General features: G+C 37.5%; 2 protein-coding genes across 2 annotated transcripts; one reads left to right on the top strand and one right to left on the bottom strand.

The window, feature by feature from the left end:
• Positions 1–3,348: 3,348 nt before the first annotated feature.
• Positions 3,349–18,535, top strand: LOC126380236 (ER degradation-enhancing alpha-mannosidase-like protein 3). The gene is made up of 10 exons (XM_050029502.1): positions 3,349–3,671; positions 4,245–4,391; positions 8,922–9,074; positions 9,641–9,794; positions 12,706–12,875; positions 14,523–14,744; positions 15,505–15,670; positions 16,111–16,499; positions 16,856–17,057; positions 17,148–18,535. Exons 1-10 carry the CDS (start codon positions 3,571–3,573, stop codon positions 17,991–17,993), a joined length of 2,550 nt encoding a protein of 849 aa, XP_049885459.1. The 5' UTR covers positions 3,349–3,570; the 3' UTR covers positions 17,994–18,535.
• LOC126380237 (uncharacterized) lies at positions 18,259–22,433 on the bottom strand. Its single transcript, XM_050029503.1, has 9 exons — positions 22,281–22,433; positions 21,781–21,913; positions 21,570–21,695; positions 20,811–20,950; positions 19,902–20,069; positions 19,743–19,780; positions 19,570–19,644; positions 19,360–19,449; positions 18,259–19,110 (listed from the first exon to the last, which is right to left on the bottom strand). The coding sequence occupies exons 1-9, from the start codon at positions 22,368–22,370 to the stop codon at positions 18,906–18,908; spliced, it is 1,065 nt and encodes a 354-aa protein (XP_049885460.1). The 5' UTR covers positions 22,371–22,433; the 3' UTR covers positions 18,259–18,905.
• Positions 22,434–25,281: the final 2,848 nt, after the last annotated feature.

Below are 25,281 nucleotides of genomic sequence, written 5' to 3'. Positions count from 1 at the left end.
TCAAATTGGTTATTTGTTAAAGCCAATTCAAGTAATGTTATAAGTGCTGACTTATTTTTACCCGATTGCGGCAAAGCCAAAAGAAGAGTTATGTGTTTGACCGCTATATATTTATGTATGTATTGAAGCATGTCATCTTAATAAATAAGACCCCAAAATAATATAAATAAAATATAAGTTTAAAAACAAAACTTTAAAAAGTATGATACAAGAACCCCTCCGATTTTTTTTTTGTCCGTGATAAGCAAACTCTTGACAGCAGATTGGAGATTCGACTACCAAGAAAGTACCTACTGAACTTTCCTACAAACTGCAGACGAAGTGGATTGAATGAATATAATGGAGTAAAATATTTTGTATCTTTTCAAACCATTTTTTTATAATGCGGAGTTCCTTTTCTATAATCTAAGTAAGTTAATCGTTATGTGAATGGCAAGGTCTAGGCAGTGGGCGCTCGATACACTTCAGGTCTTATTGCTGTGGAATAAGTATGTAAATTAAATAACGTTAGTAATCGTCTTTACTTTGACAGCTAGCGCCAGAGACGGCCAATTGACGGCTGCATGCAGTCACCACAAGTCACCACCACCCCCTCCACGTATACGTTCAAAAATTAATACTTGTGTTTTTCGCGGAAATATTAATTAATAGAATCTTGTGTGCGTCAAGCTAGCGGCCTCAAAAAAAAAATGGGCACGAAAAAATAATTTGACCATACCAAAAAATAGTACTCTTATTGAAAAAAATAGTACCTGTTGTAAAAAAATTAGTACCATCACGGTTCTGGATTTATAGCCATGTTTTATTGCACTTGCTAGCTTAACGGTGAGCGAAATTTGGCGAGAGTTAACGACAAGGTCTTTCGCTTTGATTTAAACGCCAAAAAATAGTACCGAAATAGTACTCACCCCCTGCAAAATACCGAAAGTAGTACTTCAACGGTTCCAAAGTTATAAAGGCAGTTCTTTGATCCCGCTAGCTTGACGTTTTGAAAATACCTATTATCTGGGGAATGCTTGCATACTTCAGTTTGTAACTAATGTCAATAAACTCGTATGAAATAGTACTCCCTACCATCATAATTTGGACCTGATTCTCTTTGTAGAAATATGTCAGAAAGTCATTATAACCTATGTCATACATTTATCAAGACAAGTACAGTCGCGAACAAAATTATTACACATGGTCAAGAATGTTGTCAGATTTTAGTATTTTTCCCCATTTTTGGGTAAAAATTGGTGAAGTGCCAGGGTTGTCAGATGAAAGTAATATCATTGTTGAAACTCTTTGAGTTATTCTACAAATACTGCAAATTGTTTATTAACAAACACTTCGATCGGTAACAAATTCAACATGAAGGTATGAATTATAAAATAAAACAGCAGATTAAAAATGTATTATGATGTATTAAAATCACAGATTGTTTTCGATAAGAACTAGACCCATGCAGCCATTTTCTATTAAAATTAGTGCATATGGGTGTATGCAATAGGAATTTTTTGTAATAGCAGCACTCTGAAGTGCAAAGAAATGGTAGGGTAGACCTCCAAAATGGCAATACTTACGAATAAATTGTGAGGTTATGTAATTGTCTACGTGACTGTATCAACAACAAATGTATGGCATAGGTTATGATGATTTTTTAACATTTCTACAAAGAGAATCGGATCAAAATTATGATGGTAGGGAGTACTATTTCATACGAGTTTATTGACATTAGTTACATACTGAAGTATGCAAGTGTTCCCCAGATAATAGGTATTTTCAAAACGTCAAGCTAGCGGGATCAAAGAACTGCCTTTATAACTTTGGAACCGTTGAAGTACTACTTTCGGTATTTTGCAGGGGGTGAGTACTATTTCGGTACTATTTTTTGGCGTTTAAATCAAAGCGAAAGACCTTGTCGTTAACTCTCGCCAAATTTCGCTCACCGTCAAGCTAGCAAGTGCAATAAAACATGGCTATAAATCCAGAACCGTGATGGTACTAATTTTTTTACAACAGGTACTATTTTTTTCAATAAGAGTACTATTTTTTGGTATGGTCAAATTATTTTTTCGTGCCCATTTTTTTTTTGAGGCCGCTAGCTTGACGCACACTAGAATCTTCGGTCTTTTTGCAATAATCCAGTTAGGACTTACGTAATTTGGAGACATACATATGTTCTAACTGAATATTTACAAAAAGACAAAATACTCTAAGATATTTTTGCGTTTATGATAATGATATTGACTGCTGGTATTCCAAAAACTACCCCATCTGAAAATGATTGACGACAATAAAAAGTGATCAATCAATCAATCATTTTTATTTGCCAGAATACAATTTACAAAAGATGGTGTAGTATTATAGTATATCATAGTATTCAACCTTAACTAGGCATGTAAATATTTTTAACAATTTGAAAACAAAACTTCCAAACTAATAATTTTAAAATTTTCCGTTTTAAAAGACAAATTATCATTTAAATCATATCGAATAGATGATGAATGACAAGCTACCACACAAATAGAGCACTACGCCGCCACTGCCGTTTACGCCTCTTCGGATCCGTTATTTGACGGACTCGAATCTTCACATACTCTTCTCACATAGTAGCATAGTATAAGAAATAATATGACGGTAGATACCATAAGGCGCAAGTGGTCTGCGCTATCTTAAAAATATAAATCGCGCGCATCTCGCTACCCCTTATTTTTGTCTTGTACGTATATGAATTTTCAATTAGCCTATTAAATTGCTTATATTATCCTCAATTCGGGACTGACTAGACTCTTCTCTGAATAATGTTGATCACGGATCGATTTTGAATAATATTGAGCTTGGCAGTATAGTGGCCACCTAGATGCTTGACTTGACATAACGACGCGTGCGTGTTTGATTTTTTGAACGTTCCGCTTGTTCTTGACGTTCTTGTTACTGACGACGATACGGGCTTTTCGGCGGGAAACGGGAACGGGACAGTTGCTTTCTTCATTGAGTAATCTAAATAATTAATACGAAGTGGTGTTTTGTGGTTAATGATCGCATTAAGTTAGTTGGAAGACATTCGCGAGTGTTATTATATTGGAGTATTCAATAAACAAAGTGTATCTGCCTATTTTCGCTTCGTGCTGGGAAGCCGCTTCATAACTCAAAAGTTTATGCGGACTTTTGAGTTAATTCGTTTGGGGTTCGGAGTAGGAGTCTACTCCGAGGGTGGGGGCTTAGGTTTCATCATCATCACCTTTCATCATTTCATTAATCATCAAGAAAAAAAATACGTCAGACATGGCTGTATGGGCATAGTTCCCTTTGCCTTACCCTTCGGGGAAAACCAAAACAAAAAAAAAAAAAAAAAAATGACGACGATACGATAATGGTCGTGTTGTAGTAGGGCAATATTGTACTTTCGTCTTTCCTGTGGGGAAAATATATTTATTTGCAATGTGAAACTGAACAGACATTACAAGTTTATTTCTTTCAATTTCACCAGTTTTGTCACTTATTTTTAGTTGTATTTTGACTAAGATTGTTATCTTTACTTTTATTTATTGAGTGCTAGTCATTCGAAAATATTGTGATCAAATTATGGCATATCGAGTTTTGTTAGTTTTTATTTTAACAATAATATGTGTAAGGACCGAAGAAAAGGCGTCACGGATGTCGAAGACTGAGCGATTGAACCTAAGGTATCTAAGTCGTTCATGTAGTGTGTTAAGCAATACAAAACGTTTTGTACATATGATAATAATGTGAATTAATATAAAAGATTTTGTAGGTAAACGGTGTGCAGTGCTTAGTTATTTCAAAAAATTAATGCTTTTTGCCTTGTAATAAACATAACTTGGTAGCTCAGAAGTGGTGATTCTGAATAATTAAATATTGTATTAACCAGTTGGTTTTTCAGGTACCTACCAGTAGTATATATTATGTATTTGGACCAAACACACGCAAATAAACCCTCTACATGCATTATAATCCACACTTTATTAACACAGTTTATTAATTTTAATGTGTTTTGATAATTGTTTAGACTTAGTGTTTTTGGGGCACTGAAAATCAGCGTTGTGACACTCCCTCAATGTCGGAGTGTTACAACATATTGCTGACCTGACATCCCTTTTTAGAAATAAGTTTTAATTACTATGTTCACTCCTACTGTGTACCAATACCTACTTATATCTAAAATAAATGATTTCTATACTAAAACAATCTTATATAAGGTCACTTGTCATATTTTAAAAACAGTTTGTGTTTTGCAGAGAGGAGGCACGGCACATGTTCTACCATGCATACAATGCATATATGGACAATGCATATCCTGCTGATGAACTCATGCCACTTAGTTGCAAAGGAAGATGGAAAGGAGTCACACCAAGCCGAGGAGATATGGATGATGCCTTGGGAAAGTAAGTAATTTTTACAATAGTCAGAACAAGAACTGAGTAAGGTACTTCTTTATCCAAGGCCTGGGGTATAAAACATGTATGATTATAATGTTTGAAGGGCAGTAAAATGGGGTATAACCTATTTTTCATGCTTAGTTTGATAAGGCTGAGCTCATTCTCAGTTCTGTTACACTTATATGCTATTTTAGTAGTGTAGTAGGCATTTTAGTTCCTTGAAATTTCTTTCTTTCTGAGGTACAATTGTATTTACTTGAGGATCCATTACATTAGGGATTAAGAATATTGCATGAGTTTATGTGTATATTATGTAAATTACAATTAATGCACTCACTCAATGTTGTGCAAATCTGCAAGTTAATTATTACTTTTAGGCGTACAGCCCTAGAGTTTTATATTATTCCAACACAAGTTTCAATTAACAATCTAAAAACTGTAATTAAGTCAAAACCAATTAGTTCAGTTACTTGTCATTATCATTCCTACCAAATCCTAGAAGTTGACCTAGAGATTATCTATGTGTATGGGTTACAACTACGAGTTAATCCTCTCACTATAATTATCTTACTTCATGACTGTTGGCCTTATCCACTCTTGCCATTTATGTATGTGATTTTTCCTGTTATGGCGACCATTTCTCTAAGACTCTAAGTAGACAATAGGAAAAAAATTGTACCTAGGTCAGTAATGCCACATTTAAAGTACAACTAGACTAGTTGTAAATACAATAAATAAACTAATTGTAAACAGCGATCTTCACATTTTCATCCTCCTACTTCACTCTTCTATCCACATCTTTACCACATTTTCTATCCCTTGTAAACATAGTACCTATATACACAAACTCATTAGCTAGTTTAACCTATTTTCCTTCATAATTGTCCATTCAGACACATTCTCTTGTCTTTTACATTATTTTAATGGATGATATTCCTTTGTATAATAGGATTCTAACTGCAAAAATGACAAAAAATGCCTCTTCAATTTCTTTCTTTCTACCTATATTTTAAGGTTTTTTTTATGTTATATATTTATATTTTAAGTTAGACCTCTAACAATACATCGGTGAAAACTTCATTCAATTCTATGCAGTAGTTTTTGCGTGATGCGGGCACAAACATACAGAACAGAGAAAAATCGAAACTTGATATTTTGGATTCTATTTGTCTAATAAAGAATACCCATATTAGTTATTTTCAATATCTTTAATGTACAGTCATCGGTCTGTTACAGTTTTATAATGATATGTATAGAGATGTGGTCAACATCTGTTGACCATTAGTTAAAACATTTGCTTTTACTAATGTTTGTATGTTCTGTTTGAGTGCAATAAAGTATATTTCATTGATTTAACTATTCTGAATTATTTGTATGGTAGTAAAATTGCTTTGCACATGTTTTATTAGTTTTTCTTGTTACGAATTGCTTGGTGAAGTATTAATGCTACGATAAGATTAATTGCTACCAAGCAGGGATGGAACATTTAAATAAAGGAAACAATTTTATTCTCATATCTGATTTTGTGTTTGTTATTGTGTTTAGTAATATCTAGTTATAAATAAAAAGTACTCACAAAATTAAATAATGTGTATATTTAAAATAAAATAATCAATTGTTTCAAAACTTATGTTATTAATTCCGTGTTTCACGTGCGTCAAAAACGCATGAAGGACCTACTGGTTCATTAGAGACTTTCCGAAAAGAGACCTCCGGAAATCATAAAACGTCAACTAGTCAGCAACTTTACGGAGTTGACATCTCTTGGGCGCAAAGGCAGATCCAGAAAGCGATGGTGAACTAGACACGTTTGTGACGGAAACGAAAGAGATCGCTTAGAATATGTAGAAGTGGAAGCACAAAGGGGAGGTCTTTGCCCAATAGTGGCATAATCCAGGATAGGAAAAAAATCTTGATTTATTATTAAAAACTTTAATACTTTTAAGTGTATACCACTTTACTGTGTTCCAGCACACCAAAGTAAAATACATTTTTTAATTCCAAATCTAAAATATCTGCTCATTGATAACCATAACCATGAGAAATACAAAACAAATTTTCACCTTTCTGTACGTAATTTGTCATGGAATGTTATACAAACATGAGGTGTTACATAACTTTTATACATAGTCAGAGACAAGAAAAACAATATGGTCCCTATATTCGAAGTTGCTTAATATCCCATGCATATAAGTTAGTTCATGTTGTTAACTTTTGTCTGATTTGATGGTCTGGTAACCTACTATGGACATAGTAGGTTACATGATAGTGCAAAGGGAGTTTCTGGGAGCCTAAACCCTTCTGCCACATTTTTGAACGTAAACCTTTAGATACCTATAATTGTTAACGGCTGGAAGTTGTACATGTCTACCCAGTGAGGATGACTGGCGGACGTGGGTTTATGTCTCTACTTTTGTAATAAGTTAGTGGCGCTGCACCATGCCGTATCCGTGAAAAGAAATCAATTTATTAAAAACATTGATATACCTACAACTGCAATAATTTATTTTATTTTTTTCGGAAAACCAACCGCAATTATAACTATACAATAAGCCAATTATAGGTTTTCGCAAATAACAAGAGATTAAAAATAACAAGAAACCTACGCAACAAAAAGTGAGCTTAGAAGTAATGTTTACGTTGAGATTTCTTCTCGTTTTTTGTAGGTTTGTTTAGATTAAATAAAAAATATTCTTGATCGTTTTTCAAATTAATTGCGAAGTTGTTTTTTTTTTTCCTTTTGAGAATTGTCTTCAGTACTCTATCGTCGCAGGCCGCAGGCCTCGTGGTTGTTATCGGTCGTCAGTGTAGGGAGCGCTGGTAATTATAATAAAACCCCACACAAATAATTGAATGAACTGTATTACTTAGGATATTAATTTAAATTACAAGATCCAAACATTGAGACGCTTTGGTTTGCTCGCGCTAGATATGTGACTGACCATAAATGGTAGATTATTAGGTATGTCCGATACAGACTTCGCAAAATTACGAAGAAAATAATATACCTACCTATCTACCTAGGATCCTCACAAATACCTGCTTAGAGATAATTATTCTATGATGCAACTCACTAGAAGTTTCCCTGTTAGAGGAAGTAGGTACGTAAACACGTAATAACACATAATAGAACTGAAAAGATTTCTTTAATTTTTGTTTTAAAAGGGTCATCTGGTGATACCCAATTATCATTTCAAAACCCACACTTGTTTTGAAATATGTTTATATTATTCCGGGATTACAATTAAGTAGGTACTTGTAATCCTGGATTAATCATAACTGTATTCATGTAATAAGCAAGAAGCAGGTTACTATTATGTTAATTAGCTTTTCAAAGCACACGCATACATATGCGTCATCGTATACCAAAAATAAAGTGTGTTTAAGTGCCTAGAACATCACAAATAAAATACGGTTGGTATTCGCATTATTATAGTTAGAAATTGGTATGTAGAGCAACAAATGTAAGTACCTACCTAATTAGATTGATTCGTGGCCTAAAACTGCAAAGCCTGTAATTAGTTAATAAACATGTTTCTTATCTACAACACCAACAAGGGTAATACGTATTAGTTTTATTTTTATCTACGCGATAAGGATTGCTAATGATATTTTAAATAGCTGCATAATATTATTTCTTTTTTACGTACCAATACTAAAACGTTGTTAAATGAATTGAAATTTCCACCCGGCACCGCTTACCACCTCGCGCGTTACGTGATCCTTAAGGCTATGTTTTTACGGTTCGGGAGTCAGATACCCAGGGGCCCTTATAGAATCTCCTTCAACCCAACAAGATATAATAAAAGGGTTCGGTTCTCAATGGGTACGTTGTCGAAATTACTTTGTGAGACCGTCCTTTGTTTTGTAAGGACATTACGGGCATGAATCACCTGATTGTCTGAAAAACTCAGATGATCCCGTGCTTCGGAGCCCAAACACCTCCACCAACCCGCAGTGGATTAGCGTAACCATTCCTCCGGTTGATTAAGGGCAGGCCTGTGCCTAACGGTGGGACGTACCTATATAGGCTGTTTATGTTATGTTATATAACAAAAGGGGGACAAAAGGGAAACGATCTAAGTAGTTCCAGTTGCCAAATATATCCGGTCAAAATCCATTTTATGTCGTCCCCATCGACCCGATTTCTTGATGTTCCTGATTCGTTGGTGAAACGAAGGGCTTACAAATGTGACAATGTCGCATCTCGATGGACTTAGGTACCTACAATCCTCTAAAGATTGTTTTGGATTCAAGTATTAATCACAATTGATATTACGTGCAAATATGAGTCATTGATGCAACCTGCGAGTCTTAGAAAATTTGAATCTGATTTGATGGAAGTCCTGTATTAATAACATAACATAAACTCACGACTATATTCAATTCGGGTAGTCAGGGGTACATCCATCGCAAGGTGAACTAACTACTCACACCTCACCGAGATTTCTGTTAGACCAACCTGATAAGTGGTAGGTATGTATATTAATATTTTATATAAAAAAATACGATACAACAATTTGTTCCTTGTTTCAGTTTCTCCCTTACTCTGGTGGACAGTTTAGACACCTTGGCTGTTATGGGCGACTTTTCGGAGTTCAGCAGAGCGATAAAGCTTGTGGTCAATGATGTTACCTTCGACCACGACATCATTGTCTCCGTATTCGAAACGAATATCAGAATGCTCGGGTAAGGACAACTGCTTATCTTATTGGTAGATATTATTCAGCTGTTTTTGTTGCTCTTGTCATCTGCTCCCTGGTGGCTTTTATACCCCGGTCCCCTGCTGAAAAATAATGTTCGGCTATCAAAATACGATCCGGCAATAGAGGAGGTGGAACTCTTCCATGGAAATTCGCTCTACTCTCACGTCCGCATGCCTGTTGGAAGGGAGTCAACTGTTTCGAACAGACATTTAGCTCCAGACAGCGAGAAGACCATAACAACGATGATGCATCGCCCTCATATTCGGCCCCCGAAGTAGTACGCCATTCTACTCGAATTTTCTTAGTAGTGAATAGGCATATGCTAGGTGAGTGTGTTCCTTAGACCACCTCGTTGCTTACCGGTCGGTTGTTGTTTATAGGCAACGAGTTAGCCTAAGGAACACAGTCACTTAGCAAATGCCTATTCACTCTAGCCTTGTGGTGAGGCTTCTCATCTGTGAGAAGAAAAGAGTATTTTCTTCTCACACGGTAAGATCATGTATAAACTATAATAAAAAGAAACAAATTGTGGTTGCATGGTGATTGTAGGGGTCTGCTGTCAGCACACGTGCTCGCGATGGCTCTGAAGAGCGACGTGCCGGCGCTGCAGTGGTACAATGGAGAGTTGCTGGCGATGGCGGAGGACTTGGGGCGGAGGCTGTTGCCCGCCTTCAACACCTCCACGGGGATACCGCACGGCCGGGTAAGACGCGCCTGTCCATTAACCCACAGTACTCTTCATCTTCATTCTACACACTCTGTCGCACGCAGATATTGTGCTCTGGCTGGTGTGTAGAGGATAGTAAAGAATACGGCGACTTTTGGTTGACCACGTTATATTTTCAAATAAAGGCGCTCAAAATTACATGTTACGTTGCAGTCGATCGTAGAATAAAAAGTATTGCCATTTTATACATAAAAAATAGAAAAAAACAATGTTGGATGTTGCCAACACACAGCATTAGCAGTAGCATTGCGATAAATATTAATTTATCCCGAATAGGCTGAGATATATATAAACCAACTCTATTGGCTTAATTGTCACTTTACTATATGCGGGTGCTAGGGGTGGTATTAATAAACTAATCTCAGGTTCGAGACTGCCCTCAAGATCATGTCAATGTGACAGTTTCCATATAAAAACAGAAACTTGAGCATGATCTTAAGGGCAGTCTCAGCTGAGATTAGTTTATTAATACCACCCTAGGTTACGACTACGTAAAACTGTACAATGTAATATAATCTGGCCTATAAGATCTGACCACAGGGCAAAGGCACTTATTTCCAGAACTAAACAAAAAAAGAAAAACACTGACCACAATAACGACTGAAAGTATTTTCTTCCAATATTATGGAAACTATTCTAAATCGATGCTAAATACTCTTGTCGTAGATCTGTGACTTTCTGCTTACCCGTATGGGACAGGCGTGTTTACCAAACGCCTATAAACACATAAGCTCACGACTATATCCCAATAGGGGTAGTCAAAAGTATATACAGGGTGTTAGTGACATCGTAACGAAAACTTTGAGGGATGATTCAGACCATGATTCTGAGTTGATATCAAGTGGATTTTTCCGTCGCAAAAATCATGTATTTTTTTTATTTTTTTTTTTAAATATAATACTTTTGCGATGGAAAATTCCACTTGATATTAACTCAGAATAATTAGCCGAATCATCCCTCTCAGTATTCGTTAAGATGTCACTTACACCCCGTACAAGTACATACGGTAGCCATACAAGTAGGTATGGGTGTTAGTGACACCGTAACGAATATTGAGGGGGATGATTCAGACCATGATTCTGAGTTGATATCACGGAATTTCCTGTCAAAAAAATCATGAATTTTTTTGTTTTTTTTTTAATTATTTTCCTATCCATACTTTTGCGACGGAAAATTCCACTTGATATCAACTCAGAATCATGGTCTGAATCATCCCTCAAAGTTTTCGTTACGATGTCACTAACACCCTGTATATCTATCACAACTAGGTAAACTAAGTACCCACGCCTCACCGAGCTTTCTGTTAGACCAACGTGAAAGATGGTTAGCCGTATCGCCGTCTATATTAGTCGAGCCAACTGTGAAGTGACACTATTTTAATATCGCCAGCATTGATCATATCATAAGTCATAACACATTCGGCTTTCCTGCTATGACACAGTATGTAATATTATTTTTGTATTGGTGTTTGGTATTCATTCGAAAACTTAATTGTTTGTCAAAACTTTGCTTAGTGTCAGGATAAAAAAAAAATAGTAATAAAGTTCAAGTATAAGGATATTATTGGACAAACTATTGGGCATATTATTATTGTATGGTATATTATTATTATATGGTAAACATATTATTCATATTAATTACCTCAACGTGACCAGGGAAACAACAGTTTTATAAAGAGCGATGGAAGCTAGAAGTGTATCTCAGGGCATACCACAACGATTGTTCTTACTACGCAAGATTGTAAACATCCCATGTTAGTATGAGGTAGAACTGTAACAATACATTTTGGTAGTAAATATTGTTACTCACAATTCTATTGATAAATTGGAATTTTATAAACTTCATTAATAACGAATAAGAGCGATATACAGGGAAAATGCATAAAATGTATACACATAAATGCGCAACATCACGCTTATTTCCCATTTGGGTAGGCAGAGACCACGGAATAGCACTTACTACATGACGCACCATTTACACACTTACAAAAATGCTTCATGCATGCTTGCCGGTTTAGAGTACTTGTACTCTTGACCTGGCTTCTCTTTAAGAAATTCTCAATTTGTTCGCGGTATGTACCTAACTGGCTTATTTTTGAAACATTCTGAATTTGATCGCGCTGTAAAACGGTGTTTGTATTTATTATGTAAGAAAACAAAGTACCTTAGTGATACGGCAATTTGAGTTTTAAATGACAATAAAAATATTGTGCTTACCCACCTAGGTACTAGGTAGTACTACTGATAATAATGCATTTTATTATAAAGAATGCAGTTACTAACGAGTCACTTTCAATATAATGACTGGCTTAAAATAATAACATATTGTTATCAAAGCTAATTCTGTTCATCGTTATGAGCAGTTATGACAAATCTACTAAAAGATTACTTCCTGTGTTTATATTAATTGGGTATAATATACTTCTAGGCGATATGTGGCCTTTTTAGATTCTGGCCTTTTTAGTTTCCTACGTTTGATAGTAATGCAATAAATTAATTGATTCCATGTTGCAATGAGAGCTTCTATGTTAGAATTATCACGACTTAATCCCAATTGAGGTACTCAGAGGTACATCCGTCCCAAGATGAACTAAATATCCATCCTTCACCGAGCTACAATTAGAATTCGATCCGCTGCTTATATTCCCGCCCACGTCTTAAAAATCGACAGAGGGATTGTATCCTTCCTAACACGATGCACCATTCTGTGTGTTTGAGCAACATCGTATCCATGTTAGGACTTCGTGTCAAAAATGACTGCAAGTTGTCTACTGATTACTTTTGGCTGTGCACACCCATTAGGATTTACGACCGCGATTTCTTCGAGTGTAAGTATGTAATAAACGATATTTTTATTGTATTGCTGACGAGTTTGTTTGCGCGGAAAGGTGAACCTGCGGCACGGGTTGCGCGGCATGGCGGAGTCGCGCGAGACGTGCACGGCGTGCGCCGGCACCATGATTCTGGAGCTGGCCGCGCTCTCCCGCCTCACTGGCAACCCCGCTTACGAACAGAAGGCGCACAAATCCATGGACCGGCTCTGGAAAATTAGACACAGGTACTTTATATTCTATAACTGATACAATACATAACCCTTCTCCTTCTTATTGCACTCGAAACTAACAATTATAATCACTCGGCCTTATTGTTAAGGTAGCAATTTCATTAAATATAGCTCGACTAAACCGACAACACGACAGAAAGATAGCGTGCCCGGTGCAGCTCAGAGTAAAAGAGACATACCAGGAAAATACAAATATACTTTATTGTACCAAAATAAAAATAATTACAAAATGCTCTTAATTAGGCACATGGCAAATGACAGCCTTATCGCTTAAAGCGAGACAACCATAAGGCGAAGAAAAACGAAAACGTATTAACTGCTGTCATTCTAATCAAGCTATTTAAAGAGGTACCTATATAAAATGCGATCGATCTCAGTTATTCTCTCTCACTCAGTTCATACTAAACGAGGTCCTTATATTTTAGAAAACCTATGGACTTTTGAATATCGTGACGAGTGTTATCAAACCAGGGTCTAAAACTTTCACTACCCAAATCGCTCTAAATTGCAGAAAAAAAAACATTATTATTCTTTTCAGCTAATGATGTAAATTGTTTTCATTTTGTAAGTGTTCACAACGACGCTATCGTCAGTAGCTCAGTATTTGTTTCTATTATGTCATACAGCTGTGACTCCAAATTCCACATTAAATACTTTGCTAACAAAACAACACGTATATTGACACTAATAAATATTCACACGCGTATAAGTACGCGTATAATGTAAAAGTAGTCTACTTGACTGCAAATGTCACGGAAAAAAATAAAAAGGTTTTTTTTGACATATTATTTATACCAAAGGTACCTAATATAATTATAGTTAGTTATACCAAAGATCCGTCAAAAATGTAGTATTTGTTTGTATGACTATGATTCTAACCGTAAACACAAGGAAAAACTACATACAGGGTGTTAGTAACATCGTAACAAATACTGAGGGGGATGATTAAGACCGTGATTCCTGAGTTAATATCAAGTGGAATTTCCCGTCGCAATATTCATGTCTTTTTTATTTATTTTTTTAAATTAATATCAATTCTATACTTTTGCGACGGAAAATTCCACTTGATATCAACTCAGAATCATGGTCTCAATCATCCCTCTAAAGTTTTCGTTACGATGTCACTAACACCCTGTACAGTTCGATGGAATGAAGAACAATTGAAATGGCGTTTAATTGACGTTAAACATTATTATTACCCCTCTAACGACCAAGCATTTAAATTAAAGGACAATCTCAACTTGAGGAGCTCGGTGGCGCAGCGGTAAACGCGCTCGTTCTGCGATTGTTGAAGTTAAGCAACTTTCGGAAAGGCTTGTCATAGGATGGGCGACCACAAAAAAAAAACATCTCGTGCTCCTCCGTGCTACGGAAGGCACGTTAAACCGTTGGTCCCGGTTGCATTAGCAGTCGTTAATAACCACCAATCCGCACTGGGCCCGTGTGGGGGTTTAAGGCCCGATCTCCCTATACATCCATAGGGAGGGCCTGTGCCCCAGCAGTGGGGACGTTAATGGGCTGGTGATGATGATCTCAACTGAAAGTCAATGTTATGATTTTGTGCTTTTATCTTAAAGCAACATGGGGCAAGGAGTAGTCATACTCAGGCATTCCTCATAAAGATATTTTGTTTGTCCTCAGAACGTCAGACCTTATGGGCACAGTGATAAATATTCACTCAGGCGACTGGGTGAGGAAAGACTCGGGCGTGGGCGCAGGTATAGACTCCTACTACGAGTATTGCCTTAAGGCATACATCCTGCTTGGCGACGAGAAATACTTGGCCAGGTTCAACAGACACTACAACGCCGTCATGAAGTACATCAGCAGAGGTCCCGTTATGCTGGCCGTTCATATGCACAGGTAAGAACGTACGTTTTCTTATCAAACTAAGAGTCGAACAGACTTTACGCTTATCGCTAGTGTCATACCATACTAAGCGACATCGTGGCGCGCCGTGTCGACCATGTGTAGCTAATTGTGAAATAATACATCTTTGCTGGATTCTTGTAAAGGAAACTCATAGAATGAGAGAAATAAAATACTCATTGGGATCCAAGTGTCATAACAACCAATTATTGATTAATTATTGCCTAATAATAAGCGACTAACAGCTTTAACAGCGGTTTACCTTATTATTCAAAGAGATAGTCTCCGTGATCCAGCATTTGACTGACGATTTAAAGATACTAGATTCGATTCTCAGCGGGAATATTGCCATCACTTTGTCAGACTGCCTCTTGTTTGGATAGTTCATTGTAGGCTGAATCACTGCTTGACCGAAAACCACGTCAATCCGATATTCATTTATTTAAGCAAGTGCTTTGTCGTTTGTTCTAAAGTTACTTAAGTCCAAAAAAGAACCAAGAAAAGATTTATTGTAAAAAAAATATATACGGTCGAATTGAGAACCTCCTCCTTTTTTGAAGTCGGTAACAAAACCATGTTGTTGAAGAGTTTCCTGCGGCGGTTCTTCTCTTCAGCCACGAAAGAGAGAGCTAGCTAGTTTTAAAAGAGTCAAAATAAATTTAAATTAAGTTTAGAACAAAATTAAGTTAGTATTTGCCAGATTTGGCAATGTTATTTGTATTGACTATAAAAACTAGTGTTATCATGTGTGTAGGCCGCACCTGCAGTCGCGCAACTTCATGGACGCGCTGCTGGCGTTCTGGCCGGGGCTGCAAGTGCTGCTGGGCGACGTGCGGCCTGCAGTCGAGACGCACGAGATGCTCTACCAGGTCATGCAGCGGCACACCTTCATCCCGGAGGCTTTCACCTCTGACTTCCAGGTACACACGCTCCATTCGTCACCCAATCGATGGATTCAATAGGATGGATTCGTTAGATGGAGATGGATTCATTTACAGATATTGACAAAGTGACATGTCAATTTTGTTATGTCGAACTGTCACTGTCTATGGTCATGATCGTTTTTAAGTTGGCTAACGCTTAACGTGTGTACATAATATATATTATGTATGTACATATATAAACAAGTATAAAACACTGGATAGTTGTAGTAATATATTATGAATACTTAAATAATTTATTAATGTTTTTGTTAAACAATAACCTATGTAGCGCGCAGTACTGTCAGTAATACAATAAAAAAAAATTCGTTATTTTAACGTCAAGCAGCAAATTAACCAACCTGCAAGTTTCGTTGAAGACGCACGCGTTTCGGGCAGTAGACCGTAAACCACGTTATAACTTTTGAAAACAATTGCAGGTGCACTGGGGTCAACACCCTCTAAGGCCGGAATTCCTGGAGTCGACATACTTCCTCCACCGAGCTACCGGAGACGACCACTACCTTCAAGTCGGGAAGACCGTGCTCAAAGCCCTGCAACAATATACTCGCGTCCCATGCGGGTACGCAGCCGTCAATGACGTCAGAACTCGCGTACACGAGGATAGAATGGATTCCTTCGTCCTAGCCGAGACGTTCAAGTACTTATACATGCTGTTCGGAGAAGACAAAGACTTACCTGTAAAATTAGAAGATTACGTTTTAACCACTGAAGCCCACTTCTTGCCACTGTCACTAGCAATCTACGGGAAGAACGCGTCGTTCTACAACCTGAAGTTCGATGACGATGACGAAGATAAATACAGAAAGTGAGTGATATGTTTTTCATGAATACTTATTTGATGCATTTTGTGATCCAAAAATATAACGTTCATAAGAAACTAGAGTCCCACTCCGGCTTTGCACGGGTAGTGTACTTATTATGTGAGTTATTTAAAAATCGTTAGATACATTTTAATTTCTTTAAATAATCTGTCATCACTAATTTAAGAGCAACGCTCTTGTCGGTATAGCTTTTCTCTCCATGCTACTTTTTAGGCAGAAAAAGGCAGCGAAGACTTCTAGCACGTTTCTGAGATTTCGTGATGAGTGAGTGATCTTTCATGTTTGGAAAAGCAGTGCGACTAGTTTATAACTCTTAACAAAAATATTGTATATGTTGTAGAACATGTCCGAACACGGCGTCCCTGGTAGCAGAGAAGGTACGGCAACCGATGCGTCAGCTGTTGGGGTCAACGGCCGCGCGGCCGCCGGCGCGCCTTCGTCCGCTTAACGATCCGCGCCAGATCCACGCGCTCGCTGACATGGGCATCTCTGTGCTCACGCTGCCCGACGGCAGAGTGCAACTGCTTTACACCACCTCCACAGTATGTATCTTTAGTTTGTTTTGTAACTGCGCGAATATGTTCTGTTTAGGCTGTTGATGACAATAGTTAATGTTTGAACTGTTATTGCAGGCTAAATCAGCAAAGGACGCCGCGGAAGGTCTGACGTTCATGCGTGAGATGTCTAAATGGAACTCGCTGAGCGACATGGAAAACGGTGTGATCCCTGTAGGCGTTCGCGTTAAGGACAAGCTGGTGGCGGGCGGGCCGGCGCACTTCGGGAAGGAGGTGACCCCCGCCGACCGGCACGCCGGCACGCTCGCCTACGTCGACCCGCTCGACGCCTGCTCCCCTATACAGAACTCGCAAGACGTCAAAGACAAATTTGCCATCGCCAAACGCGGACAATGCACGTTTGCTCAAAAAGTCCGTAACATGCAAGCTGCCGGTGCCAAGCTCGCCATCGTCCTGGACAACGTCGCCGACTCCACGCACGAGAACACCGCGCTGTTCGCCATGTCCGGTGACGGTAAAGATGACATCGAAATACCAGCCGTATTCCTATTTTCTCAAGAAGGGGCATATTTAACAAATGCTCTAAAAGATGATCCACAATTGATTGTAACTGTGGGTGAAATGAAATCGTTAAAGAGGCAATTTGATAATAACTGCGAGGAGGGCGCCTGCGAGACCCTCCTTGAAGCACCGGAGGCGCCCGCGGACAAGGAGTCCTTCGATCATCTTAAAAAAATACTGAGCCAATTAGTTGCACAATTTGAATTGTCGCTGTCTAATGAAGAAGCGGTACAAAAATCAACATGTAATATAGAACCTACGGAAAAAGTGTATATTTCGACTAATAAATTTACAAACGAAGATCACAAAATAGACAGTAGAAGTTTAAGTTCAGTGAAAAGTGAATTGAAAGGCCCGGTGCCACCTCTGAAAACAGATAAAAGTGAACCAGATGTTGTTTGACATCGTCGGAACGGAAGCAATGACTGTATATAAAGAGTTTTATTAAATAATCAAAATGAAATGTATAAAACATGTACATAATAATTGTAAAGTGTAAAGTAAGGTCAAGAATTTTTGTGCCTTTATCAATATCTGCCACTGATGTATAATTTAATTCAACATACTTTTAATCTATTATATTTTGACATGCATAAAAGAGATATTTGATAGTCTATTTAGTTTTATATCAAAATTGGGTTATATAATAATAAATTAAGAAAAGATACCATTTTTAATTTCACTTTTATTATTACAAATTATTTACAACACATGTCCTTAATATATATTTAAATATTGAAAATCTTACTAGATTTCATGTTCACGCTACAGCATGTTGTCAGTGTGGTTTGTTGTATTTGGCTTATCACTGTTACAAAACAGTGTTCCGAGCCAACGGCTAAAATAATTAATTATAAAAAAATATTGACACATACATTTTTATACCGATAAATTATTATTAAATAAATGCATCTCGGAATGTCGGATGACTAGTTTTTAGTTTACTTTGCATTTTTATTATTAATATAGACACGTAACTTCGTAACTGTAATGTGATTTTAGACTAAATTTATTCTAATTGGTATAATACGTACTTAAGTACTTTTAATTATATGAATCAGGTTTTTTGATGCATTGATTCACACTGGTTATACACATGTAAAACAATTTATTTAAATTTTTTTATCCAAAATTGACAAATGATAATTTTTTTTGATATTACAGTTTTGTACTAAGGTTATCATGGACGTTATTCCTCAGGTATTTTTGGTTACATATTCTTCTAGCTCAGATAGACAGTCATTTCTGTAAAAAATATTCCATAAGTAGATCCTGTGGAAACGGGATAATTCTAGGGAGGTAAAGATATAGGGGTTACATATAAGAAGGTTTGAGGGCAGACTTGAGCCGCCGCGGCGCGTGCGGGCTGTAGTCGGGCGCGGGCACGGGTGGCGGCGGCCAGTCCCGGCGCCACTGCGGCTCGGGCGCCGGCGACACCGGCCGCGCGGCCGGCCGCCGCGCTTCCTCCAGGTACGAGAACGGCCGCGCACCATTCGCACCCGGCTGCCATGACTCGGACCTGTTGAGTATTCGGCTACGTAAACATACTTGCCACCCACCAAGTATCACCCTTGCCCACCAAGTATAAATTCTATCTGCCTGTCTTTTCACGTCGAAACTGCTGCCAATTTGTATGAAAAGCACATAATTTAAATCGAAACGAAAAGAAAAACAGAATATTCCATGCTGTTCGTTCTAAACCGCGTTCTGATGATAGGTTAAGAGGGGATGATGGTGTGTTAGAAAAATGTATGAAAATATACTGTACCTGATGTAGTCTGGTACGGAGGGTTCCCGCATAGAGAGCCGTGGACCCACCGAGTTGGAGTCGTCAACAAACGCGGGATTTGTTTGGGGACTACAAGAAAGAATATTTAGTTTCAAGACGGTAAGCACACGTTTTCTGCAAATTATCATTCGGTTCATCACCAGGCCATCTTGGCACTGATCTCGCTATCGTCATCTAGCGATTACTCACCCTCTTGGTAAACCCATAAACATTTGTGGTTCTGGTTGCCAGGAGTCCTGTCTGTCCTGTCGTCTTCTGGGTTGACTGTTGATGAAGAAAATACATACAAATATGTTCATTACAAACATTTGTATTAACTGATCAATAAAGATAACTTTGTATTGAATTATTATAATACTTACTCATATGCATTTAATGCGCCCAGACGGTGGATGGAATGCTGAAAATACACGAATCATTAGCGTTAGTGTAATGTACGTACGTAATACAATATTTTGAGAAAAGATTGGAGCTAGTATTATTGGAGGACAATAGAAGCAGGTAATTAACATTCGTAGTACCTCTTCCCTTTGTTGATAATCTGTGACGTAAATAAGCAGCAGAACGAGCAGCACTAAGTTGACAGCGTGAGCCATGAATCCTTTGAGGGTCAGGCTCATGAGGAATAACGCTCCCAGGCGCACTATATCTCTGTCGTAGTTCATAGTCAGGCCTGGAGTACTTTCATTCTAGAAATAAAAAAAATAAATATCTATCTGGTATGCCTCGAAAAAGCTTCGATTTTTAACTTACCTACATTTTTTCCCTGTCTTACAAACTTACAATTGTAAATTAAAACGACAATTTGGTGTTCGTTGCGTAACTAATAAAATAAAGCTGCAAAATATTTATAATATCACATTTCGCAATGCACATCGAATTGTTGTTGTAATTTACAATTGGATAGTTTCCTATGTCAGAAGAAGAAAAGTTGGGCAGAAGGTAAGAGTGAAACCTCTGCTCTATTTTTCCTTAATTCCTAAAAAAAGTAGCATGAAGAATGCTACAACGATAAGAGCGTGCCTCATAAAATTAATGATGATGAGTTTCCTAAGTCAGAGATAAATTATGATACTCTGATTACTAAATAAAGGCAGATCTAAGGGTGACAGATAACGTGTTCTTTTTCTATTTAACTTATTTATGAATTATAATAAAGAAAAATGTAATCATTTTGTCACTTTTTTATGACATTCAGACAATGATTTGGTTTTGGAGTCCCAAGATGGTAATAATAAACTGTAAGTTGACTGGTTACCAGCTCATCGACCGTGCAGATGTCTCATTGTGTTTAAGAGGACCCTTGATATATACTTTTAAGGCAGTGAAACATGCTGTTACGATTAGTAGGGTAATCAAGAAATTTTTGTATTTCAAAAACCGTTATCAGTCATCAAAAATGGTAGAAACACAAGGTATTAAATACTTACTATTTGGTTAGAGAGCTCAGTGTAATCCATACCATAGTGAGTGGCGTACGTCAAGTCCACCACCAGTGACGCTGCGCACACGCCTATATACGCGTATGCTGCCAGGTGGATGTGAGACGCTTTGTCCCTATTTTCAACCACTGAAAAAGGAACTATGCTTTAACACCTAACTTTTATCTCATAAGAAATATGTATTATCTTTATAGATATAGAGATAGACAGATCCACTATATATACAGATAGCAGATAGTTCACAGCCACTATTATTAATACCTAATTAGCTTATATCTTACTGTAAAACCTGTGTTGTATGTACGGTCACGAGCATTATGTATACACTTTGGTATCATGTCACATTAACTTTGACAAATTGAACTGTAAGTCTCACTAAATGTCAAATATGTTAGTGCGACAGAATCCTAAAGTGGGTACATTATATTGCTCATGACTGTACCTATATGCTGATACTGAATCACAAAATAAGTAAGTTTCCCGCGACTGGGCCTATGCCAAGTCGTTAGTCTTACTTCAAAAGCTAAAGAATATAAACATACAGAACATCTTATGTCCGTAAAATATCTCATAATAATATACTATATAATACTATTGCTAGCACATATTTAAAAATATAGTACCTACCTTCTCATTTATTAAGAAATATTGATTATGACATTGGTGTTGGGAAAGCCCCTACTTCAATAGGCACGCGAGCAATCGACCCCTTTTATGCGGTCATGATTATAACAAAATTATAGTTACTTGTTAATAGAACAATCGCCGCAATTAAACTTAGCACGGCTGCGCATAGGGTGACGATATTCAGCACAAAAACTGCATCCGCCGATGTCAAGTTATCCCAATTCAATTTTAATTCGCAGTCATTTTCTGAAAATTAAACAACAAACGCATTATAGTACCGTACGCATAAAGGCGCGGTGGACAACGCCAGCAACTTTGAACACCTACGTACTTTGTATATAAATTCTTAGTATCATGTTGATGAAGTGTTTCGACCCAACAGTCGTCTCTGGGGAGGCGACATCACACATAAATCGGTACACTAACCCGAGGATGCTAAGAACAATATAGATGACAGACACCACCTGAAAATATAAAGGTGATGAGGACACACACAGATATTATGTTACTAGTCCGTTATAAGTATACAGATTCCTAGTGTTAAAATATTTCAAACGAAATCATGATAAACATTGTTGTGAAAATAAAATATTAGCATGTTAAGATGCGCAAGATTGAATATGAACACTGCACAGTGTTATAATCTATAATATGAATTCATGTGTACCTAGGTATTCTAGGTGAAAACCTTCGCAAAGCACAATTTTGTAACACAGATACTTGAGTTATTATGTCGTCATTAACATATCAATTTAAACAGGAAGTGATTAATTGTTTTACATTACAACTAAATAAATAGCAAATAAGAATCGTTTTCATATAATTACTTACTATGGTCAAACCGGCTGACAGAATAGACGTAAGAACCAAATAGGGAGGCACGTCGATCTTCTTATTAGATTTATCCATTTTGGTCATCATTATTTTAATTTATTGAACACACGTCATATCGAGGTACTGTTCCTTTATGAAAGGACTGAACTGTGATGTATCGGTGTTAATCACATCACGATAATTGTTATCGGTATTAGTGCGCGTGTTATCTATCGATGGCTACGTACACTGTACACCCACCGTCTCATATTCGCCAGCTTGCTGGCTACTGCCGCATGTAAAACCTAAGACATTAGAAATGTACAGTCGATCTATATCGACCTAGGTGAAGGACGGCGAACACCAATCGACTGTTCTCTTTAGTAAGCCTGTGTAGGTAGCTTTTTTATTTACTTTCGCACATCTCTGTAACTAAAATTGAAAATATCCTACTTAGCCCCATGAATGTTTGTCATCATCTTGGGGGGGTGAATGCAAAGTATCATGTCATAAATTATGGCTCTGCTCATCCTGTTAAGGATCCTTCGTCGCGGGCGTGATTTTATATAATGAATTTAACATTTACTTAAAACATACATAAACTTAACCTGTATCCCCGAAGGAATAGACATAATGTATACTTAGTACCTATGTATGTAGGTAGCACCCATGTAATAGGGAGTGAGCCTATCAATTATTATAAATATGAATGTTGTAATATATTTGCGTACATGATTTGTATTAGTATGCCCCACAAAAAAGAAAAGGTCGACTGAAAGCCCCCTTCGATCACGAACGGTTATTTATTGTTCACGTAAGCGAACATAGCATTCGACAATAATCAATATATACTCTATTGGATATCGCATACCTACATTACGGAAATAGATAGGTATTTTGGTATTAATAATAAAAGATAGGTAGGTTATATGGAATGGAATATGTTACTGGTAGCATATCGGTGAGGTATGTCCGTTATCAACGCGAATTCTTAACAGATGAGTGGTAAGTGCTGATGAGTGTAAATACTTGTTGATAGGATCTAGATTGGGTGAAAAATACTTATTAAGCTTTAAACTTCACTCATTCATTGGTCGATTCCCAGACGACGCGAATTTTGTAGCTTTTTGAGGAAAGTGTAGGTATTGCCGCGGGACTACACGGTGAAACATAAGAGTTGTACAGCACGTGCTATGAACTCTCTTCATATTCTTCCGCCAAGTACATTTTGTTACTTCCGTTTGGTCAGATAGGTATGAAGTACCGAGTCTAGAATCAAGGAAAAATGTAGGTAGTTACAAGACTGTTAAGAACATAAACGGATGAGAGCCCTCCACGGAATAGAAGAGGTTGGAAGGGCCAAGTGAGCGCGAAATGCGCGCCATACAAGTATGAGCAAATAGTTCTTACTGCAACTTTGCGCTCCACTCGTCTGCAAACTTTACGACCCAAGGAGCTCCGCGACAGTATATTAAAAGGTCGTCTTGTGCATTATAACTCTTACGAAATCTTACGAAAAGTAATGATAAAATTGCAGCCGATCACATACAATATATGTATATTGTATGTGATCGGCCAGGAAAGTGGCTACGGAATTTGAGAAGCAGTAAATTATCGTCGTTATCTGTTTGCAGTAAAAGAAAGCGGGGTTGAACAGTCGACAGCGATTCTCATACAAAATGCGCATTAGGGCCTATCTATCCTCTTTCTTCTATTCCGTACTATATACCCACATTACTTATGGTTACGCAGCTGTTGAGTAAAAGAAATTACAATTCTTATCGGTATAAAGGATAGAATATTTTCGTTGGACCCTTACGAGTAAGTCGGCCGAACCAAACAATAAATGTTGAACGCCTGAATGTGTGCATAAACTTTACCCGATAAGTAAAATGAAATAATAAAAAAAAAATACTTTTCAAAGGCGTTAGAGTAAGTTCTACTTCCGAACAGACTTTGACTGTTTGACTTTGGGAAAAATCTTAAATATCAGCCTATTATTTGTGGTTGAGTTGTCAACTGTCCAAACTGCAAAAATGGAAAAATAACAACAACAGTCAAAGCTTATTGTAATTATTAGGTACAAAATATACCTAATGGCATAAAACATCTTAGAGAAAATGGGCTAAAAGCTGGGAAGTACAACAAAATGGCAACCAGGAAAAAGAAATAATACAAAAATGCAAGAACCAACTAAAATTCATACCATGGGAAGCATGTAATGTTTTTGTATTTATGTTAAATATAATATACTCTACTTGAAGCCCAACGCACAAAGATGCGATACAGAGAACGTTGCGAGCCAGATAACGGCCACTTTTTGTGTGAAGGGCACAACCCCCGATTCAGCCGATTGTAAGACTCTTGACAATCACAAGGAATCCCACCTTGTAGATTGCTCGCAGTACCGCCTTTTTGTGCATTTTGTAAGACGCAGTAGTTTAAAACATAGCTATAAAAGTGTCGGATAGCCGACGGCTGTCATGTAAAGGTCAAATAAGTAATAGAGTAGTCGGATTTAGCTACAAATGGGTGGAAAGGTTGGGTGATTGTGATAGACGTAGAAAGATGGACAGTGTTAGGCATGATGATGTCGCAAGTTAATATTTATCTATGTGATATGAACGTGGGGCATGTCACAGGTTGATATTGTTGCTGCCGTGGAAGCTGTGCAGCCTGCTGTACTCGACGTACACGACGTCGGAGGTGGTGACGCCCAAGTCGGCGGGCCCGTTGCTGCGCGGCGCCGTGCTCTCCTTTCTCTCCGCTGTCACCATGTTCGTACAAATACTACCCCTCGGCGAATACCCTATCATCAACTTCCTCAACACGCTTTTCAGCATACATTCCCAAATACACTCCCTCTACGTCGCCCTTAAACAATCCAGTCTATCGCAAAGCCACTTAAAATTGTCAATTATCTTCTACTTGGTATCAGTACTCTCTATAACGCAGACATTGTACCAACTCATCCGCGACTGGGAACAGATCGACACACGCGCTCTTGTCTAACCTCATC

Source organism: Pectinophora gossypiella, chromosome Z (assembly GCF_024362695.1).
Source record: "Pectinophora gossypiella chromosome Z, ilPecGoss1.1, whole genome shotgun sequence".
Taxonomy (NCBI): Eukaryota; Metazoa; Arthropoda; class Insecta; order Lepidoptera; family Gelechiidae; genus Pectinophora; species Pectinophora gossypiella.
This window is presented reverse-complemented; position numbering and strand designations above follow the sequence as displayed.

Excerpts from the sequence above, each read along its gene's own strand:
- LOC126380236 (XM_050029502.1), top strand. The coding sequence starts at position 3,571 with ATGGCATATCGAGTTTTGTTAGTTTTTATTTTAACAATAATATGTGTA. Across the intron at positions 3,672-4,244 it reads ACTGAGCGATTGAACCTAAG|AGAGGAGGCACGGCACATGT; the intron begins GTATCTAAGTCG and ends TGTGTTTTGCAG. Across the intron at positions 12,876-14,522 it reads CTCTGGAAAATTAGACACAG|AACGTCAGACCTTATGGGCA; the intron begins GTACTTTATATT and ends GTTTGTCCTCAG.
- LOC126380237 (XM_050029503.1), bottom strand. The coding sequence starts at position 22,370 with ATGATGACCAAAATGGATAAATCTAATAAGAAGATCGACGTGCCTCCC. Across the intron at positions 21,914-22,280 it reads TGTCAGCCGGTTTGACCATA|GTGGTGTCTGTCATCTATAT; the intron begins GTAAGTAATTAT and ends TTATATTTTCAG. Across the intron at positions 19,645-19,742 it reads GGCGCATTAAATGCATATGA|TCAACCCAGAAGACGACAGG; the intron begins GTAAGTATTATA and ends CTTCATCAACAG.